Source organism: Choloepus didactylus, chromosome 5 (assembly GCF_015220235.1).
Source record: "Choloepus didactylus isolate mChoDid1 chromosome 5, mChoDid1.pri, whole genome shotgun sequence".
Classification (NCBI taxonomy): Eukaryota; Metazoa; Chordata; class Mammalia; order Pilosa; family Megalonychidae; genus Choloepus; species Choloepus didactylus.
The window spans coordinates 22,447,085-22,465,776 of NC_051311.1; the positions used below are offsets into that span (position 1 = coordinate 22,447,085).

Below are 18,692 nucleotides of genomic sequence, written 5' to 3' on the forward strand. Positions count from 1 at the left end.
AGTGAGATCAAACAATATTTGTCATTTGTGTCTGGTTTATTTCACTCAGCATGATATCTTAAGGTTCATCCATGTTATTGCATATATCAGAATTTCATTCCTTTTTATGGCTAAATAATATTCTGTTGTGAGAGTTCTACCACATTTTGTTTACCATTCGTCGGTTGATAGACACTTCTGTCTTATGGCAATTGTGAATAATGCTGCTATGAACATTGGCGTGCAAATATTTGTTTGAGTCCTTGCTTTCAGTTCCTTTAGGTGTATCCCTTAAAGTGGGATTGCTGGGTCAAAAGGTAATTCTGTACTTTCTGAAGAACTGCCAAAACGTCTTCCATAGTAGCTGTACCATTTTACATTCCCACAAGCAATGAACGAGTGTTACTATTTCTCCTCACCCTGTCCAACACTTGTAATTCTCTATTTTTTTAATAGTAGCTATTTTATTGGATGTGGAATGGTATCCCATTGTTGGTTTGATTTGTATTTCCCTAATGGCTAATAATGTTGAGCATCTTTTCATGTGCTTTCTAGCCATCAGTTTTTCTTCTTTGGAGAAATGTCTGTCCAAGTCTTTTGCCCATCTTTTAGTTGGGTTGTTTGTCTTTTAGTTGTTAAGTTGAAGGATTTCTTTGTTAAGTTGAAGGATTTCTTTATATATTCTGAATATTAAATTTTTATTGGAATTGTGGTTTCTGAATGTTTTATCCCATTGTGTAGATTGTCATTTTAATGTCATGATAAAGCTGTGTGATGCACAAAAGTTTTTAATTTTAATGAGGTCACATTTATGTTTTCTTTCATTGCTTGTGCTTTGAATGTAAAGTCTAAAGAACCATTGCCTAAGGCAAGGTCTGGAAGAGGCTGTTCCTTCCCAGTTGAGTGGTCTTTGACCTCTTGTCAAATTCAGCCATAAATGTGAAGATTGATCTCTGAACTCTCAATTTGATTCCATTGTTCTGCCCTTGTGCCAATACCATGCTGTTTTGAATACTGTGGCTCTGAAATAAATCAGTAAGTGTGAGTCCTCCAACTTCATTCTTCGTTTTCAATATGGCTGGGACTATCTGGGGCCTCTTACCTTTCTATATAAATGTTATGATTGGCTTTTCCGTTTCTACAAAGAAGGCTGTTGGAATTTTCATTGGGCTTGCATTGAAGCTGTAAATCACTTTGGGTAGAGTTGACGTCTTAACAATAGTTAGACTTCCAATCCACGAGCACAGAATGTCCTTTCATTTATTTAGGTCTTCTTTGATTTCTTCTAGCAATGTTTTGTAGTTTCCTGTATACAAGTCCTTTTATTCCGAGCTAGTTGAGTCTTTTAGTTGCTATTGTAAATGGAATTTTGAGCTTGAGTTCTTCCAATTGTTCATTACTAGAATATAGAAACACCACTGATTTTGGTTTGTTGATCTTGTCGTTCCCCCCCAACTCTCCCCCACCCCACTCCCTTCCCCACTTTGCTGAATTCATTATTAGCTTTAGGAGCTTTGTGTGGATTTTTCAGGATTTTCTATATATAGGGTTATGTCATCTGCAAATAGGGAAAGATTCACCTCTTCCTTTTCAATTTGGGTGCCTTTTATCTCTTTTTCTTCCCTAATTGTGCTGGCTCAAATTTCCAATACAGTGTTGAATAACAGAGTAACAGTGGGCATCCTTGTCTTGTTCCTGATCTTACTCTTTTACCATTAAGTCAAAGGTTAGCTGTGGGTTTTTCATGTATACGTTTTATCATGTTGAGGAAGTTTCCATCTATTCCTAGTTTTCTAAGTGTTTTTATCAAGAAGGCATGCTAGATTTTTTTGAATGCTTTTTCTGCATCAATTGAGATGGTCATGCGTTTTTTCCCTTCATTTTGTTAATGTCGTATATTACAGTAATTGATTTTCTTTTGTTGAACCACCTTTGCATACCTGGATAAATTCCATTTGATCATGGTATATAATTATTGTAATGTGCTGTTGAATTTGGCTGCTAGTATGTTGTTGAGGATATTTGCATCTATATTCATAAGGGTAATGGTGTGTAATTTTCTTTTCTTGCGGTATCTTTATCTGGCTTTTGTATAAAGGTGATGTTGGCCTTGTAGAGTGAATTAGGGAGTATTCCCTCCTTTTCAGTCTTTTGGAAGAGTGTGAGCAGGATTCATGTTAATTCTTCTTGGAATGTTTGGTGAAAGTTTTTCCCTGTGAAGCTATGTGGTCCTGGGCTTAATTTGTTCGAAGGTTTTTGATTACTGATTCAATCTTTTCAGTAGTTACTGGTTTGTAGAGACATTCTGCAGTATCTCTACAGGTAGGTGGTTTTTATGTTTCTAGGAATTTGTCCATTTTATCTAGGTTCTCTAATTAGTTGGCATATAGTTGTTCATAGTATCTTCTTACTGTCTTTTTTCAGTGGGGTCAGTAGTAATTTTCCCCTTTTTATTTCTAATTTTAGTTATTTGTGTCCTCCTTTTTTTCTTTGTCAGTCTAGCTAAGAGTTTGTTAATGTTATTGATCTTTTCAAAGAACTAAATTTTGGGTTTACTGATGCTCTCCCTTTTTCTTTATTCTCTATTCATTAATCTCTGCGCTAATCTTTTGTTATTTCCTTCCTACTGCTTGGATTGTGTTAAGTTTGCTCTTCTTTTTCTAGTTCTTCCAGTTTTGAGGTTAGATGTCTGATTTGAAATCCTTCTTCTTTTCTAATGTAAGCATTTGGAGTTATGAATTTCCCTCTCAGCACTGTGTTTGCTGCAGCCCATAAGTTTTGGTGTTTTACATTTTCATTTCACTCACCTGCAGTATTTTGTAATTTCTCTTGTTACTTCCTCTTTAACCCATTGGTTTAGCATACATTATTTAATATCTACATATTTTGAATTTTCCATTTCTCCCTCTGTTATTGCTAGTTTCAATCCAATGTGATTTTGGAAGATACACTGTATGATTTCAATATTTTTGAATTTATTAAGACTTGTTTTGGGGCCCAACATATGGTCTATCCTGGAGAATGATCCATGTGCACTCAAGAAGAAAGTGTGTTCTGTTGTTGGGTGAGGTGTTCTATATATGTCTGTTTAGGTCTAGTTTGTTTTAATATCGTTGAAGTCTTCTACTTCATTATTGATCCTCTGTCTAGATGTCCTATACGTTATTGCAAGTAGTGTTTTGAAGTCTTCTACTGTTCATATAGAACAGTGTATTTTTCCCTTCAGTTCTGTCAATATTTGCTTCATGTATTTTGAGGCTCTGATTATATGTATTTAAAATTGTTACGTCTTCTTGTTGAATTTACCCCCTTTGCCAATATGCAATGACCGTTTATGTCCATCTTATCAGTTTTTGACTTGAAGTCTATTTTATCTGATATTAGTATAGCTATCCCAGCTCTCTTTTCGTTACTGCTTGCATGGTGTATTTTTTTCCATCCTTTCGCTTTCCATTTCTTATATCTTTGAATTTAAGGTGAGTCTCTTGCACACAGTAAATAACTGGGTTTTGTTTTTTTATCTATTCTGCCAATCTTTGCCTTTTGACTGGCACTTTTCATCTTTTTACATTTAAAGTAACTAGTGATAATGCAAGACTTTTTTCTACCATTTTGCTTTTTAGTGTTTGTTAATCTTATACCTCTTTTGTCCAACTCAATTGTTCTGTTAATGCCTACTTTCATATTTATTTGATATTTTTTGTTGTACCATATTGAGACCTCTCTTTTCTTTCTGAATATATTTTCCATATATTTTCCTTACAGTTACCATGGGGTTAAAATTTAATATAAAAGTCTATAACAATTATGTCTGATTTGATCCCAACTTGACTTCAATAGCATACATACACAATGTTTCTATACCCTCTTTCCCCCCACCTATTGTACTTGTTACAAATTATATCTTTGTGCATTGTATGTCTAAAACCATAGATTTATCATTACTTTTTATGCATTTGCATTTTAGCACCTGTAGGTAGTAAAAAGTGGAGTAACATACCAAAAACTACAATACAATAGTACTTGCATTTATGTTGACCGAAATGGTTACCTTTTCCCGAAGCCTTTATTTCTTTATGCTGCTTTGAACCACTGTCTAGTTTCCTTTCCTTTCAGTCTAATGAGCTCGCTTTAAGTATTGCTGTTGAGGCTGGTCTGCTGGTGATGAACTCTCATAGCTTATGTTTATCTGGGAATATCCTAATCGTTCCCTCATTTGTGAAAGAAAATCTCACTGGATATAAAATTCTTGTTGGTGATTGTTTTATTTCACCACTTTATTTCAGTCTGCTGCCTTCGTGCCTCCATGGTTTCTGATGAGAATTTGACACTTAAATTGTGACTTCCTTGTCCATAATATGTTGCTTTTGTCTTGCAACATTCAGAACTTTTCCTTTGAATTTGATTGTTTGATCGGTATGTGACAGGGTGTATTTTTCTAGTATATCCTGTTTGGTGTCCTCTGGCTTTTGGGATGTGCATATTCATGTATTTTGCTAAGTTTGAGAAGTTTTCTCTCACTATTACTTTGACTATTCTTTCTGCCCATTTCTTTCTTCTCCTTTTGGGGACTCTTGTAATGCATGTATTGGTATGCTTGATGGTGTCCCAGAGGTCTCTTAGGCTTTTATCTTTTCTTTTTATAATTCTTTTTTCTTTCTGTTCCTCAACCTGACTGATTTCAATTGTCTTATCTTCAAGTTTGCTGCTACTTTCTTCTGCCAGCTCCAATCTGCTGTGGAAACCCTCCTAGGAATTTTTCATTTCAGTTATTGTAGTCTTCACTCCTGTAGTTCTTTATGGTTTCTTTTTAAAATTTCTTTCTCTTTATTGAGATTCTCATATTGTTCATTCATTTTTTCCCCTGATATCCTTTGTTCTTTCTTTGTATTTTCCTTTACTTCCATGAGCATATTGACTGTTTACCTGATATCCTACAGTTCTTTCTCTGTATTTTCCTTCATCTCCTTGAAAATATTGAAGACTTTTTGTTTGTTTGTTTGTTTTTGTTTTTAAAGACTTGGTCTAGTATGTCCACAATCTGGTCTTTTTTTTTTTTTTTTTATGTTTTCTGGATTTTAATTTCTTCCTTTGGATGGGCCACCATTTCTTGTTTCTTTGTTTGTCTTGTATTCTTTTGTTGTGCACTGTACATTTTAACATTTTAAAACATTAGCTCTTGGATTTATTCCCTGAGACGTCTGTTTCTTGAGTTCATAATCAGTTGGTGATATGATAGAGGTTTTCTTGAATGTCTTCTGCTAAGCGAACCCAAGTGAAAAATGCCATTCACCCCTTTGTAAGTTGGCTTTGTGTTGGCTTTTGCTCTCTATTGGAGATCAGCCCTTCTGTTAGGAAGGTTAGCCTAAAGTGAATACAAATTGCAGGGTTCTCCCTCTCTTTTCTGGGCCTGTATTTAGTGAATATAGGTGTTCCCTTGTTTACAAGAATTTGAAGGTCCGTTTTCATTCCCAGGAAACAGTATATTTTTTTTTTCTGGGTGTTCCACTGCACATCTTAAAGCAGATAAGCCTTTTTCCTAGGCAAATTACTTCAGTTGTTTCTTCAACTGCTTTGATTGTCTCAAGCTGCTTTTTTGCCTTGAGGGCAAATTCTGGGAGTGGTGCATGCCATAGAGCAGTTTCCCAAATCAGTCTTCCTTTCCCAACTGGAGCAAGGTCAGGGACCCCAAAGGTAGCAATAATGGCACCAAACTGCTCTGGAAGGTTTCTGGGGGTGGGGGTGGAGGTGGGGGGAATGAAGGGCATCAGGAGCTTCTTCCACTGCTCAAAGCTGTGCTTTCTTGACTAGACCCCTGCCCAGCAACATGCAACCCTTCAGCTGTCCTCTGCAGCTCTGAGGGAGTGCGCCATCTTTAATTCTCCAGAGCGTCTGTTCAGAGTGGGTTGGAACAATGGCTACCCTAAAGCCAGCCCCCAGCAATACAAAGTTGCTAATCAAAAGCAGTGATCAGCAATTGGTGTGTGCCCCTCCTTGCATGATCTTAGGGAAGTAGATTTTTATGTCCCTTTCTAGCACAAGCAAGCAACACCATAGGTTGAACCCCACTGCTGCCTGCCATGAATGTGGGGAATGGGCGACCTATTTACTGGTATTTACCATAATTTATCAATCTCTTTCTGCCGCTCTATCCTGTCTGCTGTACAGTGTTCTACTGGACTCTGTACTTTTGAAATAGTTTATTCAGACAGTTCCTGTGTGTTTTATAGTTGTGTTTTGGTGGAGGGACTGATTCCTGCAACTTCCTATTTACCCACTTCCCACAATTCTTGTGGGATTTTCATTGTGATAGTTTTTAGCTTTAAAATCTTGAGTTTGTGACCCCAAAATATTTTCTTGCATAAGATGATACTGTTTTCACATTTAACAAAATAAAAATTTACTTCCTTAAAATCATTAATACCTTTTCCGTATTCAAATTGTTGCATTTGTCCCCCAAATCATCTTTGTTTGATACCAAATATGGCCCACACACTGCATTTAGTTATGCCTCTTAAGAATCTTTTAGTGTAATGCCTACTACCTTTTTTCATTGACTTGAAGAAATCTGGTCAGATGTCCTCTGGAATTTCTCATTTTCTGGATTTGTCCAGTTGCTTCTTTGTAGTAGTAGTTGACATGTTCCTTTATTTCCTGCAATTCCTGAGAACACAAATTAGATTTAATGGCTTGGTTAGAGTCAAGTTAAGCATTTTAAAAAATAAGGCTTCTTGGGTCATGCTGGGTATTACATATTGCATCACATCAGGTTACATATAATTATCTGTTTATGCACGATATGGTTGCTAAAATAATCAGTATTTTTGGATGACGATGGATTGATCCCTCCATTTAAAGTTCTGTTTTTCTCCCTACAACCTCAAGTATTCTTGTGAGTTGATAGTCTAGCACCCTGTGAATATTGAGTCAGCCAACTAATGATTTTTGTATTCATCAAGGATAGTTGGCCTGAAAATTATTTTATTAGAGTTTGCAAAGTTTTGTAATTCTTTCATTTCTCCTACACTGATTAGCTGGACTTTGTAAAGAAAATCTTTCCCTCATCAACTGAGACTTTTGGGTTACCCCAAAAGACAGTTCTGAAGAGAAAAGCAGCATGAATGCTTCTTTTCCTTTAATAGCCAATATGGGTAGAGATGGTACAGTAGCTACTTCCAATAATGACAAAGGAGTCTCTTGCTTTTGTTTATTTTTAGGCTGCTTTGGTTTATTTTATTTTTTATAAATTATAAAAAAGAATTATGTTTTTATATGAGGTTTTGTGATCAAATGAATGTTTTAATTTATTTTTTAATAAACAATTTGTCTCAGCAGTGGCCACTGGGAGATCCTTTAAGTTCCTCTTGTGTCTTTCTGAAAGGGTCTCATTAGTTTTCAGTAATTTTTTTGACTTCTGGCACATACACGTACACACACAGATATTACATATTTTCTCCTCCAAATACTCAATTAATCGTTTCTCTAAGGAGTTCTTGGTGGAGAATGGCATTTAGGGACCAGTGTTTGAATGCTAGAGATGCTAATTGTTACTGAATTATTGTTGTTTCTAAACCTTTGAATGTAAAATTTTTAAAGAATCTTTAAGGCACTTGTTTACCAAATCTTAACATAGCTCAGACAACATTATATTATGGAGAAAAGATCAACACTGTCATTGTGCCCCCCCCCCCCGGTTGAATGGATGTGTTGTCATAAAAAACATTTAAATTCTGAAATTTGTAGCTTAAAATTGAATTTATGAAATTTCTTATTTTGGTTGTCAGTCTCATGGATTTATTACTATGATGAAAGTCATGTAAATGTTTTAATAAATAACTTGGATTTTGTAACACCTTTAGTGTAACAGGTTTAAAATAAAAGATTAATTTTTGCCTGTTTTACATTTAATTTCTTCAGCACCATATGTGTTTGTACCACCAACCTATTTTATTTTAAAATTAAAACCACAATGTTTGTGGTTAAATTTAGTGAAAAAACTGTATTTCTCTGTAAAGTTAACTTCAAGAGGGAAACTGGCTTGTTAATATTATTGCCATATACTGTGCATCCTCCATTCTGTGAAAAAAAAAAGTCATCATTGTTGATCTTTCATCTTTTAAACTAAATTAAACTAACATTCTTTCAAACTTTTAGATTCTTCACTTATGGTAATTTTCAGTTAGAACAGCATCTGAAACAAATTCATGAAGAAGCACTGAGTAAATTTCAGAAAATTGAAACAAGTACCACAGTGCCAGCTCAGAAGCCTTGGAGTAAGCCTGTAAGTTCTGAGTCCATAGAATAATCAATTCTTTTTATTATACCTATTAAATATATTGCGATTGACTTGAATTACGTATTAATAATAGGATTTAAAAATACTCTTATGAGCTGTACAATGTATGTAAGAGTTTTTCAAGCCTAAAGAATGGTTGTTTGTATTTTTTAAAGATAATTTAGTGAAAAACCTCTTTTGGGACATTTGATGTCTCCAGATAATCTATGCTTTTAGAAACCATTCAGACTTTATGCTGACGTAAAATGTATCATTTTACAGAGGGAATACCAAATAACTTGTGGCCCAGATTCATTTGCTACAGATTCTTCTAAACAAACAACTCTCAGTGTCAGCTTCCTCTTACCAGAGTAAGTATGAGTTGTTAAAGCTGTAATAGCTGGAAAACAGAAGAAAATATCCAGGTTAGAATGTTAGGAAGTGAATCAAGTATAAATTCATGGATAGGTAGGATTTAGGAGCCAAGCAGTTTTAAGAATTGAGAGTAAAATGTCAACAAAGTTTTTAGCAACATCTAAGATGGTTTGGGAAGCCATCTTGACAAAAGTGATTTTTACTTCTGTATTGTATTTTAAAAGGTTTCATTCCTTACAGAGAAGGGACTGGCTTAGAATAGCAGTTGTTAACATTTTCAGGGTCATAGATTCCCCTTGAGCATGTGAAGAGTAGTATGAATGCTGACCTTAGAAAAATATACAATATAGAAGACTTTGTATTTTAGAGATTTCATGGACACCATGTTAAGAATGCATACCTTAAGGGGTAGTTAGGAAAGGAAAGATACTAACTCTGCTTCGCTCAATTGATGTCCTGTCTGCCAATTAGTAGCTATACATCCTTGAGCAAATTACTTGATCTCATCATTTCAATTTCTTTTTCACAGTGTTAATGATATAATTATTGTAGTTATTATTGAAATAATACATATGAAGGTACTTGGCAAACTAGCTGCATTTGATATGCAATTAAATCACCATTATGGTTTCCCACCCACACACACAAAAATAGATCCTAGTTTGTAAGAACTTTGCAAGCCAAAAGAATAGTTATTCTCTTTTGTCCCTGCATTTATTAAAATAGAGGTTGCAATGCAAGAATTTTTAGGAGAACTTCAGCTTGTTTGGAAATAAAAGTGTTAATTTAATAGTGATTTTAAAGACATTTATAAGGGCCAACAATTTAACAATTTTTGCTTTTTCTTCTTTTATTTTTTTCCCTTTTTATTTTTTTTTTCTTTAAATGAAGGATCACTAATACATTTGAAGCCTTCACATTAAATCTTTTATCTTCACTCTTGATTTCTGGACCCAATTCTCCATTTTACAAAGCCTTAATTGAATCTGGACTTGGTACAGACTTTTCTCCTAGTGTTGGGTAAGTTTTATTATTAGATTGGATCGGTAATTCTCTGTTGGGAGGTTTTGTCCCCAGGGGACATTTGACAATGCCTGGAGATGTTTTTGTGTCACAGCTCGGGGAGGGCTTCTATGGACATGGTGGAGGGCAGGGATGCAGCAAGAAGTCCTACAACAATGCATTGGTAGGATCCTGCCCTTACCCCCACCCCCCATCCCAAAATAAAGAACTCTGGATTAGATTATGATTCTAGGAAAAGCTCTTTATATAGCCCTGAAGGGGACATTAGGCATAAAAAACAAAGATAACATTTCTAAGAACTCAGAGTGTTATACTGCTACCTGTCTTGAAAGTTGAATCAATTAAATATTTTTGAAATCTTACAATTTTGTAAAACTCAGCAGTTCTCTTTTTCTAAATTTAGTTTGTCATAATTGTAAAGTTTGAATTATATTGATTTTTAGAAATATTAAAAGACTGTAAATCTAAATGTGATCAGTTATACCTGAAAAGCAAATATCTGACAGCAGTGCTTTAAGTAGCTTTTTAACAGAGGATTTGCAAGTTTAAAGTTCTAAGTTTGGTTTTGTAGAGTATTAACCTTTAAATACAGTCATACCTTGTTTTATTGTGCTTCACTCTGTTGCACTTCGCAGCTATTGCATTTTTTACAAATTGAAGATTTGTGGCAACACTGTGCTGGGCTAGTCTGTTGGTGCCATTTTTAAAATAGCATGTGCTCACTTTGTATCTGTCACATTTTGGTAATTCTCACAATATTTCAAACATTTTCATTATTATATCTGTTTTGGTGATCTGTGATCAGTGATCTGTGATGTTATTATTGTAATTGTTTTGGTGTTCCACAGACTATGTCCATATAAGACGGTGAGTTTAATCATAAGTGCATATGTTCTGACTGCTCCACTGACCAACCATTCCCTGTCTCCCTCCCTCTCCTTGGACCTCCCTATTCCCTGAGACACAATATTGAAATTAGGCCAGTTAATAACCCTACAGTGGCCTCAGCTTTCAAGTGAAAGAAAGAGTCACAAATCTCACTTTAAATCAAAAGCTAGAAATGATTTAGCTTAGCAAGGAAGACACATCCAAAGCCACAATGGGCCAAAAGCTAGGCCTCTTGTCAAACAGTTAGTCAAGTTGTGAATGCAAAGGAAAAGTTCTTGAAGGAAATTACAAATGCTACTCTGGTGAAAACATGAATGATAAGAAAGTGAAATGGCCTTATTGCTGATATGGAGAAAGTTTTAGTGGTCTGGATAAAAGAGCAAACCAGCCACAACATTCCTTTAAGCTAAAGCCTAATCCAGAGCAAGTCCGTAATTCTCTTCAGTTCTATGAAGGCTGAGAGAGGTGCGGAAGCTGCAGAAGTAAAGTTTAAAGCTAGCAAAGGTTGGTTCATGAGGTTCAAGGAAAGAAGCCTTCTCCATAACAGAAGTACAAGGTGAAGTAGCAAGTGCTGATGTAGAAGCTACAACAAGTTATGCAGAAGATCTAGCTAAGATGAAGGCGGCTAAGATGGAAGAAGATGTGGTCTAGGACTTTCATAGCTAAAGAGAAGAAGTCAATGCCTGGTTTAAAAGCTTCAAAGGACAAGTTGACTCTCTTGTTAGGGGCTAATGCAGCTGGTGACTTTAAGTTGAAGCCAGTGCTCATTTACCATTCAGAAAATCCTAGGCCCTTCAGAATTATGCTAAATCTACTCTGCCCGTGATCTGTAAATGGAACAAGAAAGCTGGGATGACTTTTCTATTTAACAGAAGGGTTTATTGAATATTTTAAGCCCACTGTTGATACCTATTGCTCAGAAAAAGATTCCTTTCAAAATAATTGCTCATTGACAATGCACCTGGTCACCCAAGAGCTCAGATGGAGATGTACAGTGAGATTAGTGTTTACATGCCTGCTCACACAACATCTGTTCTGCATCCCATGTATCAAGGAGTCATTTTGACTTTCAAGTCTTACCATTTAAGAATTACATTTCATAAGGCTATAGCTGCCTAGATAGTGATTCCTCTGATGGATCTGGGCAAAGTAAATTGAAAACCTTCTGCAAAAGATTCACCATTCTAGATGCCATGAAGAACATTCATGATTCATGGGAGGAGGTCAAAATATCAACATTAGCAGGAATTTGGAAGAAGTTGATTCCAACCCTCATGGATAATTTTGAGGGGTTCAAGACTTCAGTGGAGGAAGGAACTGCAGATGTGGTGGAAATATAGCAAGAGAACTAGAATTAGAAGTGGAGCCTACAGATGTGACTGAATTGTTGTGATTTCATGATTAAACTTCAATGGATGAGGAGTTGTTTCTTATAGATAAGCAAAGAAAATGGTTTCTTGAAATAGAATTTACTCTGGTGAAGATGCTGTGAACACTATTCAAATGACAATAAAGTATTTAGAATATTACATAAACTTAGTTGATAAAGGCACATCAGGGTTTGAGAGGATTGACTCAAATTTTGAAAGAAATTCTACAGCATCACATGCTACAGAGAAATCTCTCATGAAAGGAAGAGTCGATCGATGCATCAGAGTTCATTGTTGTCTTATTTTAAGAAATTGCCACGGTCACCCCAACCTTCAGCAGCCACCACCCTGATCAATCAGCAGCAATCAACATCGAAGCAAGACCCTCCACCAGCAAAAAGATTATGACTTGCTGAAGGCTCAGATGATGGTTTACAATTTTTTTTAGCAATTGAGTATGTTTAAGGTGTATACATTTTTTTTTAAAGACATAATGCTATTGTATACTTGATGGACCACAATATAGTATAAAAATAACTTTTTTATGCACTGGGAACCCCAAAAATTCACATGACTTGCTTTATTACAGTATTCACTGTTGCAGTGGTCTGGAATGGAACCTGCAATATCTCTGATGTATGCCTGTATAGCTATATTATGTGCATTTGATAAGAGTTGTATGGATCTAATGTATTATTTTTATTTTTGTATTCTAGATATACTGACTGCACAAGGGAGGCTTACTTCAGTGTAGGCCTACAAGGCATTGCAGAAAAAGATTTTGAAACAGTAAAAAACATTATTGATAGAACAGTTGATGAAGTAATTGAGTAAGTATGGCTTCTTTGTAATGATATGCTCTTATTTTTAATTCATGAATACTTTATAAATACTTAATTCATGATTACTTCTCAATTTTTGGGCCTTTTTATATAATAAAAGATATATTAGTTTATCTTTAGTTTTAACCACTGTATCTGCTATCTTATATTTCTATTTATTTCATATCTCAACTCTTAATTTTGTTCTTTAGGAAAGGCTTTGAAAATGATCGAATTGAAGCTTTGCTTCATAAAACTGAAATCCAAATGAAACATCAGTCTACCAGCTTTGGACTCACCCTGAGTTTAGTATGTGATTTCTCAGCTGCCAACTTTTTGATTTTTTTGACTTTTGTAACCAGTGATTCTTGACAGCACTGAAAATGTAGATTGATATCAATAGTACCTTTCATTAGAAATTTAAGTATTTCTATTTTCAGAAAGGTATACTGTTTTGAATCTAATATAAATTAAATTTTCAATTTTGTTTTATAATAATTTGTTTTTAAAAGTTATTTTTATGGTGTATTGTCTTTGTATTAGCTTACTTTATTTGGCTTTTTGCTATTTTATGTTTTTATATGAATTTGATTTACATAGAATATTTTAACTGGATAGGCATTTATGATAGCTAATGATCTGTTGGTAGTTATTACATTTTCTAAAAATATAAGTTAAGCCTATGCTTTTTCATTGTATTAGATAAAAGTAGGGTTAAAATGAATTTAATTTCTACTCTTCCAATGAAATAATGACTTAATTTTTGTTATAAACAGTCATCTGTGTTATCTCTAAATATAGAAACTAAAATTTTAATAAAATATCATGCCTTTATGTTTAGTGAGGTAATATAGTGTTTGTAGTTCATATGCATTGAGGATTAAAAATTCTTCATTCCAGTACATAGCTTCTTACTGGAATCATGATGGAGACCCTGTGGAGCTCTTGAAGTTAGGAAATCTTGTGGCCCAATTCAGGCAGTGCCTTATGGAAAATCCAAAATTTTTGCAAGAAAAAGTAAAGCAATATTTTAAGGTAAGAAAATTGAGTAATTCATCTCTATAATTTTGAAGTTGAATTTTATAACTATGAAAGGGATATTAGTAATATAATCTATGTTTTGTAAATCAATTTTATAACTATGGAAAATCCAAAATTTTTGCAAGAAAAAGTAAAGCAATATTTTAAGGTAAGAAAATTTAGGAATTCATATCTATAATTTTGAAGTTGAATTTTATAACTATGAAAGGGATATTAGCAATATAATCTCTTTTTTGTAAATCAATCATAGTTGACTCAGTTTATTAATTAAAAATTTAAATACTTGTATTAATTTTAAACATTTATATGTGTGTGTGTTTTATATGTGAACATATATGTGTATATGTGTAAGTATTAAAACATTTTCACATATTTTTGTTCTATTTTGTTAATAAAAGAATTATGTCAAAATATGAGCAAGCATAGTGAACATTCTGATTATTTTTATGATAGAATTTTTTATGCTTACTCATTTGTATTCCTAGATTTCTAGGCATTTGTACCTGGTTGTATCTTCTCTGGTATAAATGCATTTATCTGGCAGAACTTACAAAATATATTATTGGTGGGATTAGACTATTGTACTTATTTAAGGGTAACTCTTATTTTAAATAATGCCATTGTTTTGGACATAGGACATGACCTGTAGTTTCTCTAAGTTATTATAAATTATTTTACATAAAGTTTTTGCTGTACTAATTCTCCCACCTTTCTATGTAGTCTTATAAGTGAGCATTTTGTATGTTTTTTCCCTTGATGAAATAAATTAGAGACGCACATTAAATTACCTAACATCTTTTTTTTTTTGCATTTGATCAACATGTATTTTTGTCCTCTTAATTTACAAAACACTAAATAGAGTAATTGTTTCCAACCTTTCGGAAGTTAATAATACAATGAAGTCTACATAAAAATAGTTGTTTTATCCATGTTATCTTCAGTTTCAACTAAAACCAAAGACATTGTATTAAAAAGTGAAAATAGTTTCTTTCCAACCAAAGTGTAAAGAAAATGTTGCATATTTGTACATTTATGGTTAAGACATAGTGAAATTAATAATGATAATCATAATAGCAATAATAATAATAGCATATATGAATTTTGACCTTACTACATGCCAGGTATTGTTCTAAGAATTTTATATGGCTTATATAATTTAATATGCAAAATAATCCTATGAAGTGAGTCTCCAGAACAACTCTACAAAGTGAGTTCTCTTATCATCAACATTTAAAAAATGGGTAAATGCAATACAGAACCAAGAGCTACAGGCAAAGGTTGGTTCCATACATTAGCCTTTAATAAAATCCTGTTATAGTTTGGCTTTTTTGTTTTTGTTGCAGAATAATCAGCATAAGTTGATTTTATCAATGAAACCAGATAACAAGTATTATGAGAAACAAACCCAAATGGAAACAGAGAAACTAATGCAAAAGATCAATTCTCTTTCCCTGAATGACAAGCAACAGATATACAAAAAAGGTTAGATGTTTTATTTTGTTGTTGATAATTAAAAAGATAACCTTGTAAAATGACACCTCAGTCTTCACTCAAACCCAGTGAACTTTTTTGGTTAGTTAATAGTGTTGAAGGCAATTATTATTTCAATCAACACATATTTATTGGGCACCTACAAAGTTACATATTTGATTTGATGAGTGATAGATTCAAGCATAAGATTTGATCCATACTCCCAGAAATTTTGTACTGTAGGTTAGGAGGTAAGACAGGAATATTTGAAAAGAAGTAGCTTTATAAGATGTACTCATTTTATAAATTTTATGAATGCTTTCTATTTACCAGGTGCTGTAATAATGCCGTGTCATTATTTTAATTTTATATCCTGTCCCAATATATGATTAATTGCTGAAAGAGAAACATAGACAGTGTAAGCTCTGAGTTCAAAAGGATGACAAGTGAGTGAACTAAATAGAATTGGCAAGGCTCACTGAGGAAATACAGAATTTAAGCTAGTATCTGTGTAGTGTAGACGTTGGTAAAGATGTGAAAATTGGGCAGTGTAGCTCTCATTCAGAGGATGATGAATACGTGAATATGGAAGAAATAAAGTGTTGATTTGAAAAGACTGAGACAAGAATGAAGAGGCCAAATTGAGTCTAGATTATGGAAGGCCTTGATTGTAAATCTGGTGAGTGTCTTCTTAATTTATTAAGTTATGAGGAATTGTGGCACATCTTTGAGCTATCAAATGGTAGTGTCGTTGGGATAGTTTTGAGGAAAATGAAAGAAATTGGATAGAGAAAACTGTCAGAAGGCAGTTAGAAACTTAAGCATGACATGAAGACCTAATCCAGGATGTCTGTGGTAGGAATAAAGAGAAAGTCCAGATTTGGGAGACTTTGTAAAGGCATATGGATTTAGCTGGAGTAAGGAAAGGGATATGGGAACAAAAGAAAAGGAAGAAATCAAAATTAATTCTCATTCAAAGATACTTTGGCCTCTGAGAGAAAATATTTGCAATACATATTTAATAAAGGACTTGTATCAGGAATATATTAAAAACTTTAATAATTTAAAACTGAGAAAACAACCCAATTGAAAATAATGGGCAAAAGATTTTAACAGGTACTTCATCCAAGAAGATAAATAGTAAATAAACACACATAAATCATTTTTTACATGGGAAATGATTTCATTGTTTTCTTAGGGAAATTTAAATTAAAACCACAATATGTATACCATTACACACCCAGTAGAATGGCTAAAGTTAAAAAACAGAAAAATACTGCCAGTATCAAATGTCAGTGATGTGAATCAAGTAGAACTCTCAGGTTGTTGAGGGAAAAGCATAGTGGTACAACCACTCAACCACTTAGGAAAACAGTTTTATAATTTCTTACACTGTTAAACATATATTTAACGTGAAGACTGGTAATCCTACCATGGGGCGTTTATCCAATGGAAATGAAAACATATGCTCCCATAATACTTGAAACAACCTAAATCTCCATCAACTGGTAAATAGAAAAATACATGATGGTATATCTGTATAATAAAATAACACTCAGCCATAGAAAGGAACCAAATACTGATACACTCTATAACTCTGATGAATCTCAAAAGTGCTATGGTAAGTGAGACAAGGCAGGCCCAAAAGAATACATACTGAACGTGTCCATTTATATGAAATCCTAGAAATGACAAAACTATAGTGACATTAATCAGATCAGTAGTTGCTAGAGGCCAGGAGGTGGGGACAGAGGATTGACTGCAGAGGGACAGAAGTGAACTTTTTGGAGTGATGAAAATGTTTATATCATGATTATGGCGATTACATGACTTTATACATTTATGAAAACTCATTGAATTATATCTTTTAAATTGTAAATTTTATTGCATGTAAATCATACATCAATAAAGCCTGTTAAAGTTTATATGTAGGATACACACACACAAATACATACAAAAAGATAGTCTGGCTGGGATTACATGAGGGATTGTCAGGCTTGACTGTAGGTGGAAAATAAGTAATTCCATTTTGATCATGCTAGGTTTGAGGTTACACATCAATTGAAGTCAAAATTAATGTTAATATGTAACCTTATTCTTTTTTTTTTTCTGTTACTTGTAGTCTCTAGTTTATGTTGATTGCATCCCTCCCGCAATGCCTCATTTTTAACATCTTGCAAAGTTGACATTTGCTTGTTCTCCCTTGTGAAAGAACATATTTGTTCATTTTATCACAATTGTTGAATACTCTAGATTTCACCGAGTTAACACAGTCCCAGTCTTTATCTTTCCTCCTTTCTTCTGGTGTCCCACATGCTCCCAACCCTCCTCTGTCAACCATATTCATAGTTATCTTTGTTCAGTGTACATACCTTGCTGTGCTACCATCTCCCCCGAAAAAAGGTGTTCCAAACCTCTCACTCCTGTCTTCTATCACTCTGTAGTGCTCCCTTTAGTATTTCCTATAGGGCGGGTGTCTTGTTCAGAGTCTCTCATTGTCTGTTTGTTGGAAAATATTTTGTGCTCCCCCTCATATTTGAAGGACAGTTTTGCTGGATATAGGATTCTTGGTTGGTGGTTTTTCTCTTTCAGTATCTTAAATATATCACACCACTTCCTTCTTGCCTCAATGGTTTCTGCTGAGAGATCCGCACATAGTCTTATTAAGCTTCCTTTGTATGTGATGGATCGCTTTTCTCTTGCTGCTTTCAGGATTCTCTTTGTCTTTGACATTTGATAATCTGATTATTAAGTGTCTTGGCGTAGGCCTATTCAGATCTCTTCTGTTTGGAGTACACTGCGCTTCTTGGATCCGTAATTTTATGTCTTTCATAAGAGATGGGAAATTTTCATTGATTATTTCCTCTATTATTGCCTCTGCCCCTATTTCCCTTCTCTTCTCCTTCTGGGACACCAATGATACGTACATTATTGTACTTTGTTTCGTCCTTGAGTTCCCGGAGAGGTTGCTCATATTTTTTCATTCTTTTCTCCATCTGCTCCTTTGCGTGTAGGCTTTCAGGTGTTTTGTTCTCCAGTTCCTGAGTGTTTTCTTCTGCCTCTTGAGATCTGCTGTTGTATGTTTCCATTGTGTCTTTCATCTCTTGTGTTGTGCCTTTCATTTCCATAGATTCTACTAGTAGTTTTTTTGAACTTTTCATTTCTGCCATATATATGCCCAGTGTTTCCTTTACAGCCTCTATCTCTTTTGCAATATCTTCTCTAAACTTTTTGAATTGATTTAGCATTAGTTGTTTAAATTCCTGTATCTCAGTTGAAGTGTAACTTTGTTCCTTTGACTGTGTCATAACTTTGTTTTTCCTAGTGTAGGTTGTAGTTTTTTGTTGGCTAGGCATTTGACCTCCTGAGCTACCCCAATCAGGTTTTCCCAGAGGAGAACAGGCTCAGGTCAGAGAAGGAGGAAATATTCAGTGTCCAGTTTCCTTGATG

The 18,692-nt window shown here is 34.2% G+C and overlaps 1 protein-coding gene across 1 annotated transcript in view; it reads left to right on the top strand.

Annotated features, from left to right (window-relative positions):
- The window catches only part of PITRM1 (pitrilysin metallopeptidase 1), a 50,942-nt gene that overhangs the window by 14,449 nt on the left and 17,801 nt on the right, over nucleotides 1-18,692 (top strand). The window contains exons 8-14 of the mRNA XM_037835663.1: nucleotides 8,134-8,260; nucleotides 8,537-8,625; nucleotides 9,521-9,649; nucleotides 12,627-12,740; nucleotides 12,944-13,040; nucleotides 13,632-13,766; nucleotides 15,116-15,254. Of these exons, the coding sequence (XP_037691591.1) occupies nucleotides 8,134-8,260; nucleotides 8,537-8,625; nucleotides 9,521-9,649; nucleotides 12,627-12,740; nucleotides 12,944-13,040; nucleotides 13,632-13,766; nucleotides 15,116-15,254 (830 nt within the window). The remainder of the gene's footprint in view (nucleotides 1-8,133; nucleotides 8,261-8,536; nucleotides 8,626-9,520; nucleotides 9,650-12,626; nucleotides 12,741-12,943; nucleotides 13,041-13,631; nucleotides 13,767-15,115; nucleotides 15,255-18,692) is intronic.